The sequence below is a fragment of the Aphis gossypii genome, chromosome X (assembly GCF_020184175.1).
Source record: "Aphis gossypii isolate Hap1 chromosome X, ASM2018417v2, whole genome shotgun sequence".
NCBI classification, from domain to species: Eukaryota; Metazoa; Arthropoda; class Insecta; order Hemiptera; family Aphididae; genus Aphis; species Aphis gossypii.
Window position 1 is genome coordinate 17,536,575 of NC_065533.1, and position 25,781 is coordinate 17,562,355.

The 25,781-nt window shown below is 28.9% G+C and overlaps 2 protein-coding genes and 1 long non-coding RNA gene across 8 annotated transcripts in view; 1 reads left to right on the forward strand and 2 right to left on the reverse strand.

Moving 5' to 3' along the window:
• LOC114123651 (protein eyes shut) overlaps positions 1–19,981 on the forward strand; it is a 43,790-nt gene extending 23,809 nt beyond the window's left edge. For both annotated transcript variants that reach the window (XM_050205588.1, XM_050205589.1), the window contains 18 exons: positions 837–953; positions 1,165–1,278; positions 1,390–1,558; positions 2,421–3,405; positions 4,131–4,340; positions 4,516–4,619; positions 5,241–5,460; positions 5,558–5,709; positions 6,165–6,301; positions 6,473–6,883; positions 7,735–7,978; positions 9,140–9,522; positions 15,666–15,857; positions 16,694–16,935; positions 17,017–17,161; positions 18,923–19,098; positions 19,202–19,442; positions 19,502–19,981. In XM_050205588.1, the coding sequence (XP_050061545.1) occupies positions 837–953; positions 1,165–1,278; positions 1,390–1,558; positions 2,421–3,405; positions 4,131–4,340; positions 4,516–4,619; positions 5,241–5,460; positions 5,558–5,709; positions 6,165–6,301; positions 6,473–6,883; positions 7,735–7,978; positions 9,140–9,522; positions 15,666–15,857; positions 16,694–16,935; positions 17,017–17,161; positions 18,923–19,098; positions 19,202–19,442; positions 19,502–19,659 (4,400 nt within the window). In that variant the 3' untranslated portion in view covers positions 19,660–19,981. The remainder of the gene's footprint in view (positions 1–836; positions 954–1,164; positions 1,279–1,389; positions 1,559–2,420; positions 3,406–4,130; positions 4,341–4,515; positions 4,620–5,240; positions 5,461–5,557; positions 5,710–6,164; positions 6,302–6,472; positions 6,884–7,734; positions 7,979–9,139; positions 9,523–15,665; positions 15,858–16,693; positions 16,936–17,016; positions 17,162–18,922; positions 19,099–19,201; positions 19,443–19,501) is intronic.
• LOC126551660 (uncharacterized) lies at positions 10,887–14,476 on the reverse strand. Its single transcript, XR_007605557.1, has 3 exons — positions 14,073–14,476; positions 13,796–13,993; positions 10,887–11,303 (listed from the first exon to the last, which is right to left on the reverse strand). It is a non-coding gene; the product is annotated as an uncharacterized LOC126551660 (long non-coding RNA).
• LOC114123650 (aspartate--tRNA ligase, mitochondrial) lies at positions 19,500–25,777 on the reverse strand. 5 transcript variants are annotated; one of them, XM_050205597.1, is made up of 14 exons: positions 25,512–25,777; positions 25,121–25,328; positions 24,858–25,054; positions 24,317–24,458; positions 24,054–24,230; positions 23,885–23,982; positions 23,704–23,802; positions 23,160–23,330; positions 22,923–23,099; positions 22,258–22,437; positions 20,679–20,969; positions 20,275–20,457; positions 20,007–20,193; positions 19,500–19,932 (listed from the first exon to the last, which is right to left on the reverse strand). In XM_050205597.1, the coding sequence occupies exons 3-14, from the start codon at positions 24,921–24,923 to the stop codon at positions 19,763–19,765; spliced, it is 1,941 nt and encodes a 646-aa protein (XP_050061554.1). In that variant the 5' UTR covers positions 24,924–25,054; positions 25,121–25,328; positions 25,512–25,777; the 3' UTR covers positions 19,500–19,762. The 5 variants fall into 5 exon arrangements, with proteins under 5 accessions (XP_050061554.1, XP_027842500.2, XP_050061552.1 ...); XM_027986699.2 differs by having other exon boundaries at positions 24,858–25,022; positions 25,404–25,777; XM_050205595.1 differs by having other exon boundaries at positions 24,858–25,050; positions 25,404–25,777.
• Between the last annotated feature and the right edge of the window lie 4 nt (positions 25,778–25,781).

Consider the following 25,781-nt stretch of genomic DNA (forward strand, 5'->3'; position numbering starts at 1 on the left):
GCCATTAAAACATAAACCACCTTTTTCACCAACCACTAGAAATTATATCCTAGGCTGACAAATCATCTTCGTTCAGAATCGTTTTTCGTATACAATGATAACTATCATTGGATTCAAATTTGACACTCCTATAATATATAATAATGATCCATACGGCACCTAATGTACAGCAGAGCGGTACTCACTTGCCCGCTTTTTAAATTTAAAAGGTACCTACTTCATATTTTATTTCAATTAAAACTGTCATAGGATATGATTTATTTTCTTAAATCAGTTTAAGATAAAAGTTTATTGCAATATGATATGCATATGTAACTAATAAGTTAGAATAAATCAATATTTTTAATTGGTCTAAAAGTCATAGAAAATTTGTACTTATCATTTTTTATATTTTATTTTTTTTTTTAGTTTCTTGTTAACCACTTGGACTTAACATGTTATCTTGGAATGATATTCGTTGAAAATTAAAAATATGGATTCTCTATTACGAAACTATACTTAACTTATAATTCTTAACCATAAATGATTTTGTAACTTAGTTACTATCGATGTTGTATAACGAAATACATTTTACCCTGAATGCAACAGTTATTATTATAAATATTACGTTTATAATATTATTATAGTTTTTTTTATTTTAAATATTAATTATTATGGTTTTTTGGGTAAGCATTTTTAAAAAAAAATTAATGCATGCCATTGGTAATGCATTCATATCAAATTAACGTTTAACATTTTAAATTCGAATCTATCAGATAAGCAGTTGAAGTTTTAATGCATTTTATATTATTTATAATGCTAATATAGATTAATAGCGATTTATAATGTTTTATCAGGGATAAATTGTGAAATCGACTTGGCAGTGTGCAATTCAACAGGTGAAATACTATGTAAGAACGGTGGCGAGTGCATTGAAGGTCCCGGCGTGTCTTTTTCGTGTAACTGCTCGCCAGGTATATCTGATTTAAATTAATGATGATTAATTGACAGTTACATTCTTTTTAATTTTATGTATTTATATAAGAAATAACTAATAAAAGTATAAGCATAATATAAGGAGCACGTTTTTTAAATTTGTAGTGAACATTTGTATTTTTGTAATGTACACTATAAAAGGGGGTGACCGTTTGTAAATAAAGATATCGCATGATAATTACGTTTCAGGGTGGAGTGGATGGACTTGTGAGGACGAAATCGACCAGTGTGACTCTCGTCCGTGTAAAAACGGCGGCCTGTGCATCAATAGGCAGACAACGTATTCGTGTGCCTGTCTTTTTGGTAAGTCATTATAGACTACAAATAGGTAGTAGGTATGCTTATTATTTAAATTGTTGAATATTAGCGATAATTTATGTAATATTATGCTTACAAATGCATTGACTTATGCAGGTTACACGGGTCGCGACTGTGACGTAGCACTACGTCTATGCGAAGAACACGAGTGCCAAAATCACGCTCTTTGCTTAGTCGAGGACCAGACATCGGTTTGTTACTGTGTCCCGGACTATCATGGAAAATACTGCCAATATCAATACGACGAGTGTCAACTAGGAATAAGGTAAAAATACTTTAAAAAAAATCTTTAATATTATCCTGGTATACTTACGCTTTGTAGAGCCATAATGATTTAATTTTTAAGAAGTAAGCACATTGCTAGTTATACCAGGTTGAACATTAAAGTATAGGTAATACTTTTACTAGTAAAGTAGTAATCCATATTTTTCATTAAAAGTTATAGGAACATAATTATTGTGGTGTTAATTTATTTTACAAATTTATTAAAAAAAATCCACTCTTAATTATAAAATATGTCATTGTATTTGATAATGAGTTCGCGATTTCCATATAATATATGATATAAGTTATGATATCAAAATAAAAAAAAATGGTATGTTGAGGTTTCATAATATATCATCACACCTTCTCAATTAAATTTTGGTATAAACAGAAATAAAACGAAATGATAAATTACTGCATAGGTATAAAAAAAACTGAGGATTTCAAAAAAAGCATTGTAAATGTGTAAGATTACGATATCTATGGTTTATATTGGATGCTTTTATCGATATTTTAATTACGTAGCAAGTTATGAACAATTTGAGACTGTGAAAAATAATTTGTAAATTTTAAAAAGACCTAAACTTGTTTCAAAATTAAAATTCAATACAAAAACCTGCGCGAGATTCCCTAGATAATAATATAGTCTTACCTTCCAATCGTATATAGTAGGTAAATTCACTGTAATTTTAAAACTAACTGCGGATATAATACCGATTATTATTGTGAACGTAAAATTTGCCATGTTGAACGTTTGTATAAGACGGAGACAACATAATATACAATATGCGTGCCGTGCGACGTCCTCATATATATATACATGATAATAATATTATAATTATCTATTATCGACGTGATTTAAGATGTGACAACGGCGGGACGTGTGTGGACGGCGTGGACGGTTATACGTGCACGTGTCCGAAAGGACTGACGGGCCAGTCGTGCGAGTGCGCGTTCCTGGACGACCACACGGCCAACTGCACCGGCGTCGTGGTGCCGTATTACACGACCAGCGGCGGCGCCGAGGAAACGACGACCGTCGCCACCGCTGCAGTGACGATCACCGCTCCGGCCACCCGGATGGACGGCCGCGACTATCCGACGTCGTTCGAGACCACGTTCGGGACGACGACGTCGCCGTCAGACGGCAACACCGGTTACTTCAGTATTTTCGTGACCGGCACCACGCCCGCGGAGGACCGCCGCCCGGAGGTCACGTCCACCGAACTGGCGCCCGAGCCACAGCCGTACACCGCCCACACGGACGATGCGGACGCGGGCGACGGCGCGTACGACACGACCGCGACACAGTTGACCGACACGGTCCGTCCGGCTACCGATCGGATGTCGTCGCCCGACAGCGTCCCCGACCCGGACACCACGACCGTCGACTACGACGGACCGACCGACGCTTACGAGTACGACGCGCCCGCCGCCGACGCGGCCGATCGAAGGTCGACCACTACCACCACCACCACCACCACCACGACCAGCACCACCAGCACCACCACCACTGCAGCGGCTGTGGCCAGTCGACCGGCCACCGGCGTCTCGACGGACGCAACAAGCGCCGCGGCGGATAGACCGAAATCGACGATCACCGCTACCACCGCCGCCGCGCAGTCCGCCAGATCGACGATCAGTTATCGGCAATCCGTGGTCACCGATCGAGACTCCGGTACGTCGTTCACCGCTTTCTACGACGAAATGTCCACGGATTTCGATTACAACTTCACCAGCTTCGCAGTTCCGGTCACCGATCGTGGTCCCAGTGTTCTGGACCGCAGTTGCGCCAACTTTTTGTGTTTGAACGGAGGACGATGCGAAAAATCCAAAACGGGACACAAAGTGAGTATTTTTTTTTTTTTTTTAGTTTACACACTGCTGCCGCCTGAATGGAAATATCGGGAAAAATCATTTTCTACAGTTCTGTAACGAAATTACATTTTGCCGGTAGGTATACCTATATAGGTACCTATGGAAAACAAAATTGGTTCTATTTAGGTATTAAGTATATACCCAAGTTACTCGTTTTCTATGCGTTCCGTGTTTTTATTCAATTACATATTTTATTTTTAATCAATTGTACGGAGTACTATCTCCGACGAAGATACTTAAAAAGCTTTCCCGTAAGCTAATTGTTTTTTGTGAATAAAATTAATAGTTAATAATTTCTAGTTTTTACCAATGTTGTCGATAAAGGTCAAAAAAAAATAATATGACATTGTGTGTGGGTAGGTATATATCGCGAATAATATTTTATTCGACGAACATCATAAACATTTTTTGAATTTTCTTATTTAATAATATCATTAAAAGAATAATATTACACTCGTAAATTTAGAGAAAATTAATATTGGTATAACTTTTTTATAATTTGAAATTAGGTAGGTATTCCTATCAAAATGTAATGTTGTATCTTAAATATGATAATACAGGTGAACTAGGATAATTTTATCGATATTCTATCGTCTGCGCGTGTCAATTCCGGTCACAATAATATAATATATAAATTACACTAATTACAGATCTTTATTATTTATATTTATACTTACTGGTACTTGTATTTTTAGTGCAAATGTACGTTTGGGTGGAAAGGTGAAATATGTAGTGAGAAAATCGATATCAAGGTATCTGCGTTTACAGGACAATCGTTTCTCAGCCATCGACTCTCTAACCGTTCTGGTGCTGAAATATCAATGGAAATACGAACCTTAGCACCAAATGGAATTTTATTTTACGCGCAAGTCACTACGCACATGTACATGTGTCTCTATTTACAGGTAAACAATAACAGTTAATAAATAATTAACTATTAAATACACGGTAAATATTACTTAAAAAACAAATATATTAAAGTAAAAAACACATTATTTTATCTTGAAAAGTTCGGTCGATGGTTACGATGTCAAATAATCTGATAATTATAATATTCTATATACATAATATTGGTTACAGGATGGTCTTTTAAAGTTTCAATTCTCATGTGGCGTACAGACAATGTTATTTAGTGAAACCAGATACCGAGTGAATACGGGTCATCGTCTATTGCTGACAGCCGCGTAAGTTTAAAATGCCAAGACCAAATAAAACAACAACTAATAAGACGAGTAGTGCAGTGACATAATTGCATAATTGTGGGGAGAAGGTATAATTTTGTTCCCCTTTATAATATGCCAATAGTTGAAATCTTTAAAACTTTCGAAATAAATAATAAATGCATTTAGCATATATCTATAAGTTTTTTTCTCAAATTATTGTCTAAAGTACAACTTTTTATTTCACATTTTTCCTGTTATGTAATACATATATTGATATATTATCAACGTTATCGTATTATCTAATTTACCAAAATGACTCAATAATATTATTTTATGAATTATGATGAGTGTAATATTATCATCACATTATATTATTTTTTCAAACAAGTTAGTTATAATATAACTTTTTTAATGAACTGTTGGTACTTAATATTATTTAACGATATTGACTACCTACGATTTATTTCTAAGCCATAAAATAAATTTTAACACTTGTGTAAAAAAAAAAACAATTATAGATTATGATTTCAATTTCAGTGATGAATAATTTAATTTGCTCCCCAAATTTTTACCTAGTTACGCCACTACATTAGTAGTGTATATAATATATATAATATATACTAATTTATTAACTGTTTCTAGATTGGAGCATTCCATGTCACATTCTATGTCTGATCACTGCAAGGCATCACTTAGAGTCAACGAAACGTTGGCCATGAGCGGTGAACAGGCGGCAGATACGGCACCAGAGAAGGCGAAAAAAGTGGCACTGTTATATTTGGGTGGACTTCCGGCTGGCCAAAACGCTACAGCCGAACTTCCTGTTGCAGTAGGAATCACTGGTTGCATATCGCGTCTACAAGTAAGCGCGGTCAAAACTTGCAATTTTGATTTTATAAAGTTAATGGTATGGCGATACCACTATATGTTCTTGTTATATTGTTATAATTTACCTACAGATTGACGAAGTTGTTCACAACGTATACGAAAATGCCACCGACGGGTATGGCGTGATCGAATGCGCTTCGCTGACATGCTTATCTAGCCCCTGTCAAAGCTATGCAACATGTGTAGAGTTTGGAGACTCATGGAACTGCCTGTGTCCTTCTGGGTACGTATAGGCTATAGAATATAATGTGACCGGTGAGATATTGATTATAATAATAATAATTCCAAACCTATAATTTTAATTTTAAAGGACAAAGATTTAAAATTGCTTATTTATTAATACAATTATATTTTAAAATAATACTAAATATATTTTATAGCTATACAAAACGTTTATAATCAATACGTAGTATTAATATATTAGATAAATGTTTACTTTGTCTATGTGTCACGTCCAAATTCCAAATAGTATTGTGTGATTTTAATTTAGTATAAATAATATAACACTATGTTCATTTGCGATACTTTGACTAGTTCAATAACGACGATAACTTTAATTTTGATAAGTTGTAACTTGTAACACAAGATATAATATATCTACTATACAATAATACGCCAACACTAAATAGCTAATACTGATTAATATTAATAATAAATTATGTATTCTTTATCTTAAAGCTTTGTCGGGAAGAATTGCGAGCGGTCAGTGTGTGAAAACAATCCATGTAAATTTGGCGCCACGTGTGTTATTTACCCCGGAAGTGGATTCATTTGTTTATGCCCACTTGGAAAACATGGAATGTATTGTGAGCATGGTAAGTAATCATAACATATGAATTTTTATTTATTAATAAATATTGTTTATACGTTTATTAGTATCACAAATATATATTTTATGAAAAAATATTCAGATTTAATCACACACCGTCGAACGTATTTAATAATAATCTTAAAATTTTATTTATCCTTGACAAATGTACGTATAGATCTTGAAATTGGAGAACCGTTTTTCCCGGGCAGTGTTAGCGGACTCTCGTCGTTCGCCGCATACTCTATACCGGCTGAGATCCATCAAAGTTTCGAGCTGTCAATGCATTTCGTGCCGAATTTTATGGACCAAATCGCTCTAATGATGTACATAGGTCACGACGCATCCACCGATCACGTAGCCTTAAGTTTTATTAAGGGATACATTGTGCTAACGTGGAATCTGGGTGCCGGCGCCAGAAGGATTTTTACACCAAAGCCAATAAACTTTCAGCCGAAAAAGGCGCACGTCGTAAAATTGGGCCGAGACGGAAGAACCGCGTGGCTCATGGTAGACAATTTCCCGAACGTCACCGGCCAATCAGTCGGACGCCTCTCTCAACTTAACACCAAACCCGTGTTATACCTCGGTAACCGCGTTACACATTACTTGTTTATATCTGTTGTCTACTATACTATACTTAATGCCAATGTTGTGTGACCTCTAGCAATCGAGCATAATACTGGACATTATCTACTGATATACGAGTATTTGTGTTGTCACGCTGATGAGTGATGACCGAATATCCAACATATTTTTTAGATAATATTTATTGATAATAAATACTTCGTATTTTTATTTCAGACATTCGCTTTCCATTCACACATAATAATATACCTACGTGTTGTAAAAACTTTAAATCGCGTATACAATTTTTTTTACAAATCTATTTCACGTATCTGCATATATATATATATATACATTTATAGTAATTCATCAATATTGAGCTTATGATAAATTATTACCGGTATTATAATTGTTTAAAAATAATCGTAATATAATAAAATGAATTATCTATCATTGTTTTAATTTTTAAAATAATAAAATTATAATTTTAATAATATATTAATTGTCCGTAACATTTACGCCGTTCAGTGTAATACAAAAATCAAACTTTTCGTTCTTTTGAGTTTTTACTTTTGTAAATAATGTTAAATATTAATATTATCATATCAAGTCTCTACACAGTCTACACAATAAAAAACATACTAAATCATTTATTACTTGTGTAGAATTATTTCATAGAAAAAACTTGATAGAGTGATAGGGAGTGTATTTTCTTCACTTCTTAACCCATTATTGCTTATTTTCATATTTTAACTATAAGTAAAATATTTTTTGCTCAGGGCCATAGTATTTTATACCTATTCTTCCATAGATTGATACAGTGTGTCTAATATATATTTATTGAAGTAAAATTTTATCTTTTTATCATCCTAGGCGGCCACGAGTCTCCTGGAATGGCCGATCTGCCACACGACTTGCCGTTGCACACTGGCTTCGTTGGATGCATGAGTGAGGTGAAGTTAAAAGCTGGTCATGTAACTGTTCCGTTGAGTCTGTCACGTGCATATTCCACAGTAAATACTGGTAGATCCGTGTCCCAATGCTCGACTAACGAATGTTATAGAAACAACATATGTCAACACAACGGTGCGTGCATTCAACACGGTTCTTCGTTAGCGTGAGTGTCTTCATGTTTACATAAATGTTATATTATAGTGATGTTTTATTGTTGTGATGTCACTAATTTATTCATTACTTTCTTTTTTATCAATAAAAAGCTAAATCTGTACTGCATTAAACTATATATAACGTGCCATAAATTATGGGAAATTTCGTAAAGAAAAAAGAAAAAATACTTTTTTTTAAGTATTTATAAAAATAATTTTCGTCAAAATCACGAAAAATTACAAATTATTCTAAAATTAAAAATGCATATAATTTTTAATATTCATAATTTGATCAAGGTTTTCACTTTGAAGTTTTACTTATAAGAATTCTTATTAAGTCAAAAGTAGAAAATTTTCATAATGCCTCAAATGTTTTTGATGAGCCTCTAAAGTTTAAATTTGACAAAATTGAATATTCACGGTTAAAATAACGATTTATTAATAAATGATTTTTATTGTAATTCAAAAATGAATAACCATAGATATGTACTTAAAGCTTTTACCAAATTAATGTTAAATTAAAGGTTAATTGGTTAAAATGTGTTACAATATTCTACTATTATTATCGAAAATTTAAACCTATGTGGTTATATATTTGATATTCCATTTTTAGTTATCTGCAATATGTATGGAAATAAACAAATATATTCTAATATATTATACACATTTCATTTTCTATTTTTATCAAATACAAATTTATTTATAATTTATTCATTAATAAATTAAGTTTAGAAGTAATTAGGAGTGTGTCTGATAGTCATAGGTACAACTTGGTAGATGACAGCAAGTTGTTTTAAAAGTAGGTATAAGACAAAATTTATGAGTCCTCGTGACTATTATTACTACCTAATCAAACTCATATATTACATCGTTATATATTTTTTTCAAATTTACTGTAAAAGATTTAATACAGTAATCAGTCAAATTAGTCATGTACAAAAGTTTAAAAACAAAATTCATAGTACAATAATATTATCCTATAATGCCTGGTTGCATATAAAAATGGTTTAATAAAATTTAAAGAACCTATACAATCGTGGGCCACTAACTCATGTTTAAGGACCGCATTAGCTTATTCTATTGATTAATTTAATGTTTAATTTTATTTTAAGTTCCCCTGCATTACCACTGTTGAGACTTATTGATTATTATTATCGATCGCGTTGTTTTAGGTGCGTGTGCGACGATGGATGGTACGGTCCTGTGTGTTCGCACCGTTACAATGCGTGTGACGCGAACCGACATAACTGCTCGGACGGGTCGACGTGCGTACCGGTAGGCGAAGGATACGAGTGTGACTGTCCGGCGGGCAGGACCGGCAAATACTGTGGCCGGGAAGAGCGGCTGTCCGACGTCCGGTTCCTGGGCAAGCGGTCTTTCCTGTCGGTGTCTGCGGCCGCAGAGCTCAATATGCAGCAGTTCAGTGTCGAGCTCGAAATAAAACCGTCCGGCGAACACGGCATAGTGTTTTTCGTGAGACACGACGCGGCGCGCAAGAAGTTCATGTGCCTGTCACTGTACGGCGGCGTGCTGGAATTAAGGATCTCCGTTCGAGGTAACGATCAACTATCATATTATTATCATAATATAGGCATTATAATACACTGGCAATGCAATTATTTTTTACGGGTGGATGTGTTGGGGAAAAGTGGTACACGACGAGCATGAATATATCAAGGCGTAACTATACGATTATGATGATGAGCTTAAAACATTAGATTATTTTTTAAAAAAGTAAGACCCTAAAAATATAAGTGGATTTGAAATTTTCGAACTACTTGTACATTTTAAAAAGGGCCTTGACATCAAAAATCAAACCTCAATTTACGATGATAAACTATACGCAAAAAATGAAAGAGGTGCCCCATTGTCCAAAATGCATACAAATTATAGACACTTTTATAAAAACGATAAATCATCATGTTATATTTAGAATATTTAGACTTTGGTCTTTAGACACATAATTTTTAAGTCATGCACTGCGGATTGTCCGTTATTGAATCTACTTGCTATTAGACCTTCTACTCGGGCTACATGAAATATCACTGATTTATTATTTATACCACTTTATATTTACGACAGTAAATAAGTACATATTAACTTAAAATGAAATAACAAAAATATATGATAATAATAATATAATATATATATATATATATGTATACTAATAATATACAATATACATATTATTTTATAATATAATTTATGCGGTTATGTTTTCGGCAAAAAATAATGCAACCACTATAATAGTACTAATAAAATAAATTACTAAAATAACAATGTTAAAATATTATAAAATATACTCATAATTATTGTACCTAATACGATTATATTACTCATAGGAGGCCGACAGACAGTCTGCTCAGAATCGTTTTTTGTAGAAATGATTGTGAAATGATTATTGTCAAATTCAAATTTAACACATCCATTACGGAGATCTACTCAATGACGGTGTAAACCTAATACCTTCTATACAGTAGAGTGGGACTGTAAAATTACCAATTTTTTATTATAAAACTCTATGTCTGAAAAGGTTTTTCCTTGGAATTTAAAAAAAAAAAAGTAAATTTACATAAGTTTTTACATTATTCCAAAAATTGTAATAATAAAAATTTAAAATATTCTCTTTTTATTAATTTATTATAGAAATACAATTTTCAAAAAATTTAAACTTATTTTAAGCTGTTTAAAAGTATTTGCAATTTACTGTAGTTTTTTTTTCTATTTAAAAAACGATAAAAATGTTATGCTTAAATGAGTTAGAATACATTTTTAATGAAAGTACCCGTACATTTAAAAGTAAAATTGTATTTTAATTACATACAATACTATCAAGGAATATAAATATATAAATACTAAATTTAGTAAATAATTTTTCAAAACTTATAGTTAAAAAAACATAATATCTTTAAGCGGAATAATGAATTTACTGGTTCTACAATGATATAGAGCAAATAAACAATGTTCTGTTTTCTGACTTTATCAGTTACTAAAGCAGTAAAAATCTACAATTTTGCTGATGGTTTTTTGTAGTTAGATACTAATTTAAAAGATATAGATTTAGAGAGTGAAAAGAAAAAAAATCAATACTTTTTAAAACTTTAATTGGGAAATACAAAAAAAAAACTAGTTATAAATTATTATAATATTGGGTGTTAATGCTAAAACATTATCTTTTACGTTAATTGTGTTATTGCAATAAGTAAACATTTTAAAATAATTAATTATAAAAACAAATAATAAAAAACTTTGCTGTTATAAATCATAATATTCACATATTCACACTATGATGTTTGTTGCCCTTGTCTGAATTGTGCTGTGCAATTATTTTTTGCTCTGAAAAACAGAACAAATTTTTAAGTAATGTTGTATTTAAAAATAAAATTAATTAATGGATATATTAATTAGTATACTTCAATAATATTTAAGATTATGAATCTCAATTAAGTATAGCATACATTTTAATAATTCATGAAATAATATAATTGCCACTACAATTTATTATACTGTTCTATCTTCTCTCTATTTCAGTAGGTATATATACCAATTAAAATAATGGAAGTATTGACTCGTAATAATTAAGTAAGGCGCAGAAAGTGTATTATTATTTATTATTAACAATTGTATAATAATCTACTATATAGCATACTCATATGGTAGAACATTACAAACGACAAACACAGTAAAATTCATTTTTTTCATCATATTTTAATCACGGATTAAAGTACTAAATATCGTTAAAATATTGTGATGAACTAAATGAAGAAATTAAATAAATTTAAAATAAATAAATATGATAGTGTTTCCTTAACAAAACAATAGTTCATTACTAATTACTATTACTTAAATATAACATTATTAACATCTACATAAAACATAAAAATAAGATTGAATCAAAAATTAGAATGAGTCCTCGTCGACAGTTTCCGACCAAGCTACATATTATTATGTTTAATTTAAAATAATATGATATAATATATTTTACTAAATAAAACACATTTTTAATATATTATTGGTTTTTTCTAAAATATATAAAATATCTAAAGTATAAATGCGAATAAAAAATTTATGAATGAGTATTGAGTAACAATGATTGAACATATAATACAAGGTTCCTTATAAATTGTTCATTTACAAATTTGAGAATATCGAGAACTTTTTAATATTTTCATAAGCATTTAAAGAACCTGGGAGTAGTGACTGCGTCTTAACACTAGTTTGCTATATAATCCCTTTATAGATATTGGCACTTTAAATTTGGTAGAAATTTACTTTTTTTTTACAATGAATAACAATGTTAATTATTTTTGTATAATTTAAAAAAAATATTCATTAGATATAAAACTTTTACGTATATTTTAAATTTCACTATAGGTACCTAATAAGATTTAAAAAATAGATTAATTTAAGATATTATCTATTCGTACGATGAACCTATTCACAGTGTTTTTCAGTATTTAAAGTAAGTGTTATAAAATAAAATGATTTGCAAAATTTTAGGTAATAATGAAATACTAATAGTATAATATTATGTGCGATTATATTTTCGACAAATATTAATTCGACCTAGCATAGTACTAAAAGTAAGAAAAATAACTAGTAGTAATGATAATGATAATTTAATGAATTATGAAATATCATATTCAAATTTAACGTACGTAACCCATTAGACAATGACTCGCTGGACTCCTAATGTACAAGCAGAGCCGGCGGAGTAGTATTGAGCGCAAAGCCAGAATAACAAAAAACATGATTTTAACTAGGTATTCAAAGGCAAGTGAAATTGGATGCGACGTTGCCAAATTATTCATTACAATTTCAATTATTTCATAATTGTTTTTATGCTTAAAAACCAGATATAAATATATTATATATTTACTCAAATTTAAATAATTAAAAAAAAATGGACAACTTACATTTAATGATATCTACAGGGTGGTTATGCTCACTAGCATTTTTTTAAACGGAATTACTTATGTCTGATACATCGAAATATGTGCACATTCGCTACTAACAAATCACTCTACCTTTCCTAAGTTATATGGTGAATTTCATTTTTTATTTTAAAAAATAATACTAATAATATTTTTTTAATTTTCGCTGGGTCAAAAACCATAACAATTTAATATGAGATTCTTCGTAAGTTTTTATTATTAAAAAATAGAAATAAAAAAAACAATTAACCGTAAATTGTATATTGTAATGATGGCCATCTTTTATAGTCAATAGCTGGAAAGGGTGTTATCATCAAAACCTCAGTGTATACCTACATCTTATTGTATACAAATTCACACACATAACAACATCACAATAATATGGTCATCTGAGACCAATAGCGTTATACTAGTATAGTAGTATGTCCTTAAAATAAATAATAATTGTGCTAACCACTCGGACAATTCCCATCGACCGTTTGCCAGATCCCTACAACGACACTGTCCCCGCGATGGTCATATTGTAATGTGTAATAAGTGCTTTAATTTAAGTTCATTATAATATGTTATATTTCAAACAATAAAAGTATTCTTGTAAGTGTATTAAATAAACTGAGTGTGCTTTTAATTAATATTTTAATTATAACTACATCGATCTTATCCACTGGTCCAATTAACAATTGGTAAGCCTCCAGTAGGATTTCGATAAGTAAATTTATTACTTAATTAATTAGGATGTATACTATTATTCTAATATTTACTCATCAATACTACAAACCTATTCACACCATTCTACGATAGTCGGTATTGATTCAAAATGGTACTCTAGCTCGATCTTAAAGGTATATATATTTTTTTTACATAAAAAATAGACTTTTTAGTATTTCGACTTACTTGTCTAATTTCATTTGTTGGAGAATGTGAATTTCTTTTTTCAATTTTAAACACATTGCTTCTAATTGTATTTTTTTCTTTTCCATTTCGATTTCCTTTTCCTTCCTCTTTGTTTTGCTTAATCTGGACGCCTCGTTGTTCTTCTGTCGTTTTATGTAGTAGTCCAAATCACGCCCAGCTGAATTCATGATGATTGAACTAGACGCAAAACAAATTTTATTGAATTTTTATAAAAAGTATGTTAACTTGTAAATATAAAAATAAATATAATTTTTACCAATATTTGCTAATCCAAAGATAGATTTGTCCTCGTTGATGTGTAAATATACAATGAATGTATTTCAAGTGTTCAAATGATTAAAATGGTAGAAATATCCCACTAATTTACCTAATTTGATTAGATTTCCTGTTTTATTATTGTGGCTCATTATTGCTCATTGAAAATAGATTACACGAATATTTGTCTACAAAACATAAAAAGGTATTTAACAATTATGTTGAAGAAACTCGTTTAAAAATCATTAATGGTTATAAGTTTATAATAGGTAAAGCGTATGATTATTGTTAATATAACACATACGACATACCTATATCGATATCGTGTTCCTATACTGGTACCTAACTGAGGTAGGCGTATACAATAATATATAATACTAATGACTTTATGAGCTGTGCCAATAAGTTGCCAACCAGTGTTACTATGAATTATAAAACACGAATTCACGATAATAGAGCGCAACGACAATTTTTTTTTGAATATGTCTTCATAGTTCATACAAATTGGTAAAAGCGGAAAAATACATCTGTTTATTGAAGTTTATAGAAATGTTTTTTTCATTGCGTTTATGAGAATTTATGTATAATTGAGCATAGATTAAATGTTGGTCTTAATTACACAATTCATTTAAATACATGTAAATGAAGATATATTTTTTCTATTTTATCTGGGGGAAAATAAATATCAAAACATTATTAAATTTAATAACTAATACAACAAATAGTAATAATTGTACCTATATAATTGTAATATATATATATATATTATATAATTGTGTTATTGTGTCTTTATGGTGTCAAATTATATTTCATTTTGGAATCTACAAAACCAAGATACATTTTAATCAACAATAAAGAGTTTTACTTTACATATTTTTGAATTGTTGAATGCATATTTAACAATATGTATGAAAGTTTAGGTCCTAATATAAATAATTAATAGAAAATTTTAAGCAGTAATGAAAAAGTACCATCAATTTATACAAATGTTTACAATCAACCATTTTAATATTTAGATCATTTATCATTAATAAAATTAGCATGTGTGGAATGGCTTGGTTTTATGTGAAACTATCATAAAGACAAAAAAAATGTTTAATTATCTAATGTTCATAATTGTTTCCTCGAGTGGAATGATAAACTCATTAAATGAAGGTAAAATTACTGGTGTTATTAGTTGTTTTTGATGAATTCGTTGTACCTACAGTTTTTTGTCAGTGAATCATCTGAGTATCTGACTAACTTCAGTAACTTACAACAATATTATAATTTATTATAATAATAAAAATAAATTTAAATTTTTTAAATTTATTAATTTCCAAAACAACAATACAAGTTACAAAAAACGAAAAATAAACAAATAAATAAAACAAATTTATGTTAAAAACTACTGTTTAAAACTGTTTTTGCATTAATTTGGTTTATCAATATTAAAATATTTATCAAGATTAGGTACCTATTATTTATGTTTAAGTCACCTTTTCATCAATCATCTTTAATTTTTACAATTATTTACAAAAATAATTGATTTTTTTTAAAGATAATCGATGTAGTTGCTACAGTTTTACTAATTTCCTTCTCTGTATATTTCTAGTGGGTGAAACGAAACGTCAAGACGATGTACTGGTGGTCCGTAGCGGTCGAGTATTGACGCTGTCAGAATGGCATAGCGTTAGAGTGGGTCGGTATCGTCGCAAACTGTACCTGTGGGTCGACGGAATGGTCAACTACGCCGTCTTGCAGCCGTCGGAGGGTATTTCGAACTTTGACAATCTTATATACTTCGGTATGTATTAAACTATGAATACAGGGTCATTCTTAAGAATAGTTAAGGATTGACAAAACCCAGTGCGAAAAATTTTGCTAAAACTAATATACATTTTTAATAAAAAGTTCAATTAAACACGCACTTAATTTTATTGTTTTATTGAAATCAATAAATTTTAAAAAAGATAGAAAAGATAGTTTATCTTTCAATTGAAAATAAAAAGTGTAATATTCAATAGTGGATTATGAAAAATATTCTACCCAGAAAAACATTTGACCAACAAATATTTGTTTCGTCCTAGATTTATTTTTAGTGATTTTTTTTATAAATGTACTTATAAATGCACGCTTATTTTGAAGTTTTATAGAACAAGTTGCAGTTAAATTACTAATTTATTAAGAAAATAGTTCATATTTTGTTCTTAATAAAGGCAGAATATTATATTTATCTTAAAAATATGTATAAATAGATTTGTATCTAATAAATCATTTTTATTTTTAACAATGTCAACATATTTTTCTCTACAGCCATAAAACAGTTAATTACAATAAATAACAGATTGCTGCCTATTATCTGTCGCGGCCCACCCACTATACAGAGAAGTTTTAATATCCCACAGGCCACAGGCTTAGTCCACCCACTTGGGGAGTCTATGAATACACCAAAAATTCATTGTAAATATAGTAAATTTTAAATATTATAAGGTGGTATAATATTTGAAATCAATTTTACGATGTTTTTTTCGAACCCGGGTTCCCAAATCTAAGTGAAAAGTGTGAAATTCTGGGCTTTGCCTACCATCGACTTATACTTAATTATATTACCTGAAATAATCGGTTCTCGTATTTATTTAGGTGGTTTGCCAGATCTGTCCCGCATGCCACCCGGTTCCACGGCCGGACTTCCGGTTCCATTCGCCGGATGCATACGCAGACTGTCGATCGACTACGAGACGATACCACTCAATTATTCATCGATCGCTGCTGGCAGGAACATAGCTGATTGCGATGGGACGCCATGCGGCGGCGACTTGTGCCATCACGGTGGTAGCTGTTGGTTGGACATGGACATGAAACCGCACTGCCATTGCCTTCAGGTGAGTTCTCATTTTTTGTTCTTCTATCATATTATACGCGTTTCTGGTGGCATCATTATAAATATCGGTTTGATCATCAAGGAATTCACCGGAGATTCGTGTAACAAACAAGCTCCATGCACTGAATTCAAATGCCAGAACAAAGGCCACTGTGTAAGTGAAAGCGGCAACACGTCCTTTGTATGTAAATGTCCACCTGGCTGGGATGGCCCGTTCTGTACAAAAGGTATGTTCCAAAATGATATTGCAACTTATTTTATTAACCGAAACGTATAGCCGTATTGGTAGGTACCTACTTATTCAACGAAGTATATACTTATGTTAGGTACCAACCTCATAGGCATGCGCAGACTTGAAGTTCATATGGTGCCTACAATATTTCTGGGTTCTATCCTATTAAAGTTATTTTTTTATAATTTAAATTTTGTTTTTATAAACGACAATACATTAAAAATACAAATTTATAATTTATTGCAATAATATAATAGGTACCTCTACACGCCTTATATACTTTATGCTTTTAAGTATTAAATTCATTAATAACTAAATCTAAATCAATGTGTTATGGACTTTTTATCACTATTTGTTAGTCAGTTTCTTTTTCTATAGTACTTGGATAGGTTATAAAAAATGACTACACCATTTGTTATATTCTTGTTTAGATAATAAAATCTAATCAAAAAAAAATTCTAATATACAGATATTATTATAATTAACCATTAAGTAACATAATAAATTTAAATTTAAATAAAATAACTTTGATTTTATAATTTTTAAGATTCAAAACTTAGTTAGTAAATCACAAATGACCAATTTATAATATTTAAAAATAACTTCATAACCTTAGCTAACCGAGGGTCTCTAATGATATCACAAAATAGTATTATTAAGTATTAATAACCAAAACTGCGAATTTAATGCATTTGCATGTTTTTTTTTTTTGCAACACTAAAATGGATTCGGTCAAAATTTGTTTTAACTTATTTATAGTTCAAATACCAAATCTTATTTTGCATAGTTTACATATTTTATGGGTTAGGACATATAAATGCATGTTTTAATGATTTTTTTCGTAATATTAACAATTTTTCGGATAATCTGTTCTAAATTGACATTAAATGTATTTGTATAGACACTATAAACTATGACTTGTAAAGTTTCATAGAAACTATTCTATTTTTAGTCGGGTATTTAATATATATTAATGACTATTGTAATATTGAAGTCGAGATAAAATTGATTTACTAATCTGATCTAAAATTCTGAAGAAATCGTTAATATTGTACAATGCAATAACTACTTTATAGATGATGTGCATTTATATTTTTAAGTAGAAACATAATCTGTTCTAAGCATACTTTTTTATAGATCTTGTATAGAACGAAGATCAAGAATAGTCAAGCCTCCCAATAGTCATATAAGTATATGAGTAATGAGTATATTATGATAGTCATATACTATATAGTATATAGTGTATAGTATATGATATACTCATAGATCATATCATTTTGTAATATTACTAATATTTAAACTAAAATTAATAAAATATTATAATGAAAAAATAAAAATAAAAGTAAAATTTTAATAGTTTTTTGAAAAATAAGAGCATATTTTAAGAATCTTTAAAGCATATTTATATATTTATCCTTTTTTGTTGGTCTACAAATGATGTAATATGTATCATTTTTTTTTTTTTTAATTTGATAAATGATTTAATCATAATCATACATTGTTTTTCTTAAAATTAATTATTAGTTATAGATACTTAATTATTTAAAAAAAAAATAATAATAATTTTTCAAAATCAATTTCTTGCTACAAATACTTCTTAATACGTAGCCTTAAGAATAAAGTTACAAATACCAATAGTTAAAAATATTTTATTAGTATTTTAAGTAACTTAAAAATAATAGAATATATTGTTTATAATATAATAAACTAATAATATTTAACTTGGATAAATACAAAAAATTGTGATCTTTTTTAGAGCTTCCAACTGGTCCACCATTATTCAAAGGACATGGATATTTAGTTCTTAGTAAATTGTCCTCATTAACTAAAAGAGAAGGTAATGATGAAGCAACAGTGGATAATGAAACACAATTCATAAGTGTAAACTTTTCAACAGTATATAACAACGGATTGTTAATTTGGACATCACAGGTACTCACTATAATGACTTTTACCCACAAATAGTGCAAGTCATACAATTAGATACTATTTAGTAACCAAATATGTATTGAATTTATATCTTTATTATTTAAAGGAAGAGTGGTACATGGGCTTAGGAATAATAAATGGATTAATGACAGTGACATGGGCGCAGAATTATAAAAGACCCAATAAACTAACAGCCCCAATGTCCAACATAACCAATAGTGAATGGCATACGGTGAGGTTGAATGTCACAAAATCAGATATTACATTAGAATTAGATGATTGGATATCAGATCCATATAACCACAACATAGATTCGTTTGATTTGAACAATAACATAATTTATTTAGGTAATAAGTAAATTTACAAATTAATATTGTTTATGTTTTCTTACAAAATAATTTTACAGGAGGTGTTCCAGAAGAGAAATTTTTCTTAAATGATAAACAAGAGTTATTTAAAAACAATTTTCGAGGATGTATTGAACAACTGACTGTTCAAGAAAATGTTATAACTGATTTTAAACACTACGAGAGCGTAAATGTAGATGTGTGTGATACATGGTGAAATAATGTCAGTTATACAAATGTGAGCAAAATAATCAATTCTAAAGAGTTCAATTTCAATCAGTCAATCAATCAATATACTTATGATTATTATTAATATGTATTTATGTTTTTTGTGTATTGTCAAATTTTAAATGATATCTTTTCTTATCTTCAGTAGTGATTTCTGTTGGAGCTCCAGTCAAGAGATCTTTTCCCTCAAAAGTTTTAGGAAAAGCAATAACATCACGAATGCTATTTGTGTTACACAAAATTGATAGTAATCTATCAACACCTAAAAAATCAAAATATAAGATAAGATAAAATGTATTGATCAATTAATAGTGGATTATTTATAATGATTTTCACCTAAAGCTATTCCTCCATGTGGAGGACAACCAGACCTCAATGCTTCAACTAGATGAGAAATAGTTTCAATAGGTATATTTAAAATTGATTGGATAACTTTTGTTTGTAGATTAGCATCGTGTATACGAATTGAACCTCCTCCTACCTCGTTCCCATTCAATACCAAATCATAATGGAACCCTTTGACCTATAAAAACAATTTTACATAATATTGTTAAGCAAATTTTTATTTAAAATACTTTTAAAGGTTATAAATAAATAAACTAACCTCTAATAAGTTATTGGGAGTAATTTCTGTTTGTGGTTGAGTGAATGGATGATGAACAGATTGAATATTTTGATTAGAATCCATTTCAAATAACGGAAAGTCAACTATCCAAACAAAGCGCCAACGGTCATCACATGAATTATCCACTTTGAAATGCTCATTTATTTTACCCAATGCTGATAGCTGTAATTTTAAAATTAAACATGAAAATCAAGTAGTCTCCAACTAATATCATAGACTAAAATTAAATGAATTAGAAACAAGAGCCATATTTGTTATTTCTTTCCTTGTACAAGTTTTTCATAAACATAAACCTTATTCTTAAAGCTCGACTACTCATCACTTTCCACTAAATCTTTTCTAGACCATTCCATCTTATTTCTTAATTCATACTAATAACTTACAGCTTTATATTTTGAGCCACGAGCAATAGCTACGAAATCATGTTCTGATATATTATGAGCATCTACTACAGCTGTTACGTCAATTCCACTGAACATTTTTTGAAGATTTTCTTTGAATGTTTTTATTGATTTTATATTTAAGAGACTGAATTTAACACCTGGGTAATTGGTGGATATTAATGTTTCCAAATCATTTTTTTGTTTCTTCGACAATTTATTTTCAGAATTTTTTAAAACAAGTGCAAAAACTTCATTTGATGCACTTGGTAAGTACTTAGTCCAATTTGAAATCTGTAAATAATAATTCAATACATTTAATTTATGTGCATATATTATATCAATGTATGATAGTCACAATTATACCCTTTAATACATTTTTTATTTTATAGGAAGAACAAATGTTTAAAAAGCATCTATTAAAAAAAACTTTAAAACCATATTATTACATTTATCAAAACACTTTTAAATTACTTTTTAAACATTAAAATATTATATTTTATGCTTATATCTCTCTTGAATAATAAAAAAAAATCAATATTTTCAAGTATGTCAATGTTTATAGCATTAAAGTTACATATTTTAATTTTTTTTTTTTAATCATTAAAACACTGAGCGTCTACTAACAAAGTAATGAAATATTTATTGTTTTATTTACATAAAAATAACAATTTAAACATAACATTGGACTACATGCAATGAGATTTATACAAATAGATAAGTTGGAAATCTTATTAATAACAACACAATTAAAATCTTAAATAGGCGATTTATTTAATTTTTTTAATTGTTTGTGTCAAAATGTTTGTAGGCAGCAATATTTTCAATATAAGTAGTATTAAGATATAAATATACTTGGAACTAATAAGTAGTTATGGAGGTTTTACATTTAAACAACAAGGAATAAAATTCTTAGTTTATATTTTTATTTTTGATGAGAAATAATAAACACACAATATTGTTATTTTTTAATATCTCAAATCTTGATCTAATGATAGGACATCAGTTCATGTTTTGTGGATTGTGGTTATAATATTTAGTACAAACTTAAAACATTGAAACATTGTGTCATGAATACATGTATCTATTATTATTTATCCTATTACCTACATTTATATTAAATTATTATCTTTTCTTTATAATATAAGTGGAATGATGTTATGATTTACAGACAACTGTTCCTCCATAAACTAATTAAAATACCTTTATAGGTTTATTTATGAATCACATTATAGCAGCATATATATATATATGTAGATAACAATTATAGTTAAATTTATTTTGTACGGTTTTGTAGTGTTTTGCGAGTTACTCGATGTCTCAATGTAATATAGTAGATTAAAATCAAAGTTTTAAAATTCTTGTGAAATAAATATTTAGTATATTGAAGAATTGGTGGTTAAATTATAATTATAAATAATAATATCAATGATTAAGGTTTTTATTTGTACTGTAATTTATTGCATACTTTGCTTTAGTTTATTATTAATGGTAGATGAAATACTGAAAAATAACTCAATATTATTAAAGATAATAATAAAAAATGTATCACAAAAAAAGGTAAGTTTTATTGAAATATTACTTTTTTACTACGTCCGATATCTGGCTTATCACTACCATATGTTACCATTGCTTCTTCATACGACATTCGATGAAATGGTGTATTTATTTTTCCTAATTCTGATGGCCAAATAAATGATAACAACTCTTCAATGAGTAACATGACACCATTTTGATCAGTAAATGACATTTCAATATCCAGCTAAAAAATATATTAATAGATTACTAATTTGTAATTTAAAATTAAAATAGAGAATATTAACCTTAAAAAACACAAATTATGCGAGCAATATGCACTTTGAATATTGGAACTACTCGATTATTAAATATAAATAAAGTAATAACATCTAAATTTAACAATATTAAATAAAATAAAGACAATAACTAAGACAGTAAGTATACACTCAAATATTCAATTATTGACATGCAGTTACTGTGCAGTGCAAAATTTCAAACAATTAAATATCAATAAGTATAAGAATTATCTCTTCTTTGTCTATTTAAAAAGCAGTATACATAAAAAGCTACCAAAAAGAAATAAGCTTTGAAATTAAAAAATTGGTTAGTTAGGTAAATATATATATATACTAAATGTGTCAAAAAACAAATAATAATACTAAAAGTTCTATGCCTTATAACACATACAATACATAATTATTAATTTATTTAATATATGTTACTATTTACTTGGGTAAATTCTGGCTGTCTATCAGATTTAGCACCTTCATCTCTGTAACATTTTGCAACTTGAAAATATCTATCTATGGAACCAACCATCAACATTTGTTTTAATTGCTGAGGACTTTGAACCAATGAATAACATTTTCCTTTTTCGTGAGTGGGAACAATAAACTCTTGTGCACCCTACCAATAACAATAAGTTCATTAACGTAAATGTAAATTAATTATATAAATAATAATTACACCATGAGTCTTTTTGAACAATGTAGGAGTTTCTACTTCAACAAACTCTCTATGATTAATCAGAAATTCTCTCATTTTCATCAACAACTTTGATCTTAGACGCAAATTATACTGCATTTCAGGATATCGTAAATCCACATAACGATATTTTAGTCTTAATGATTCATTGGCCTGTAATCAACATTACATTAAAAAACTTATTTTTTAAGAAGTCAATATGCCAGCTTTGTATTAGAGTGCATTGACATACTATCAAAACTTTAAAGTAAAACGTATCTATGCTATTTCAATGGATTTTTAAACTATTTGAATTTAAAATGAATTTCGAGCATTTTGAAATTTTAATATTTCATATATTTATAAGTAATGACTAGCTTAAAAATTTAAATATCAGGAAACCCCAACAAAAGAAAATTATCTAATGATCTTGCCTTTAAGGTTGATCATGAGTCAATTTACTCAATATTTAACACAAAATTAAAACTGCTAAACTTAAATGTTGCAGTTATGTAAAAAAATAAGACAAAAAGCAAGTAATTCTTACCTTATTAAATTTCCGTAGTTGAAATGGTAATTTGGTATCCACAGCATTAAGCAGCTGTAATTTATCAACAAATACTTCTATCATTCCTGTTGCTTGATTCTATATTATGCATAAATAAACAAATAGTAAATAAAATACAAGTTATGTATAAGTATGTGTCTTAATGAAAAAAAAAACTCACTTTGTTTATTTCATCAGCGGGTCTTAATTTTACACTACCATGACACATCAAAACTGATTCTAGAGGTATTTTTCCAACAAAATCATTCAATTCAGTGCCTGATTTAAAATTTAGTAATTAATTGGTTGGTAAAATTACAGAAATAATTACGAAAAAACAATAATAATACTTGCGTTTTCAGGAATTATGAGTTGTGTTGAACCATAGCCATCTCTTAAAATTATAAAACGATTCAACCGTATATATTCTACCCAACCACAAAGAATAACTGATTTTCCTGAGTCTTCAGTTCTTAGTTGGTTACATGTATGAGTACGAGATGTATATAAATTAACATTAGAAAAATCTAAAGAAAAAAATTATAATAGTAAAAATAAAATTATACTTATCATCACAATATACAGTTAATATAAAGACGTATATATTACTTACTGTGCAATCCAGATACATATTTATGTTCTTGCACAATTTCTTTATCATCTACAATTTTTGCAACTGTAAATTTATATCGTTTTGTGAACATATTTTTCTTTATGTTAGCTGACATTATGCTCAAGTCCTTTGGTATTAATTTCTATAAAGTAAAAAAGTTAAATAAACATGTAATTACTACATAAACTATACTTTATTTGAGTTAAGAAACACAGAAAAAGGAGAGAGTGATAAAAGAATGTTTTTCAAATGTCACAAGCTGAAAACTTATCGTTATCACTTTTGAGTAATATGTTTCTTATCCTGCATAAGATATAACACAATAATTATATACTGTTTAAGTTAAGAAACATAGCTGGTGGTAACTAGTTTTTGTTAAACGGTAGTTAGGCAACACTCATTTATTCTCCCATAGAGTCAACCATTTAAAAGCATAGGTACCGCATACTTTAGTTACGTTCTTACACACTAATTAGCCGCCAACTATGTTTTTTTTAACTTGATTTGAGTAGGTATAGTACTTATTACAATCATAATTTACCTGGTAAATATTTTTCTGTAGAAAGATATTTGATTTACCGCCAATGAAGTATTTTACGTGGTACATTTTCCTTGAATACTTAATAAATGTGATTTATTTACTCAATGCCCATTTGTTAAAAATATTTATGTATTTTTTATTTCATAAGTCTAATAGACTTTTGCACTGAAAATGTTTTGGATAGTTAAAATGTCTGTCTAACCAAAAAAAAAACCATATACATAAAGCTATATTAAATTAATAAATTAATATTAAATACATACCATTAGAGTACACTTGTAGTGACTGCTGTCAATAATATTATTTACTAAATTATAATATAGGAAGTTAATTAAAAAATGATTTCCAACTGCTTGAATAAGGCAATAGTTGAGATCAATTTTTAATAATTTACAATTAAATTGAAATTATTATTTATCATCTAACTGCTCTGTTACACAAATTACGTAGGCATAACTCGAAGTCTCTTGTCTATAAAATGATCATAAGTTAAAAAGATAACAATTATTATTCCATTTTGAAAATATACTTCAGTGGTATACGAACAATTTTTGACGATAAAATGATTGTTTTAATGAAATGGAATTTAATTAACGATTGTGCAATAAACCATAGTTAAGTAGATTTCCTGAAGAGATTGAAGGGTGCGCTTACTTTAAAAAACCAACCGTACTGTAGAATCGAGAGAATATCTTAGGCCTTATCATTTTTGATAACATAAAGTGATTTTTCGTGGAGGCAACGAGAGCAATTAGCCGACTGTCTACTGATACGGTACAATATGTGAAACTAATCATTGTTCACCGCCAAAAATATGCAAAAAGACATTTGTATTAAACACGTATTTTAAGGCATACCAAAAATAGTAGATAGCTGTTTAAACATTAATTTATTAAGCATCTTTAGTGTCTTATATATTATCTT

Excerpts from the sequence above, each read along its gene's own strand:
- LOC114123650 (XM_050205597.1), bottom strand. The coding sequence starts at position 24,923 with ATGTACCACGTAAAATACTTCATTGGCGGTAAATCAAATATCTTTCTA. Across the intron at positions 20,970-22,257 it reads ATATCGGACGTAGTAAAAAA|ATTTCAAATTGGACTAAGTA; the intron begins GTAATATTTCAA and ends TATTATTTACAG. Across the intron at positions 20,458-20,678 it reads GTGGCTCAAAATATAAAGCT|CTATCAGCATTGGGTAAAAT; the intron begins GTAAGTTATTAG and ends TTAAAATTACAG.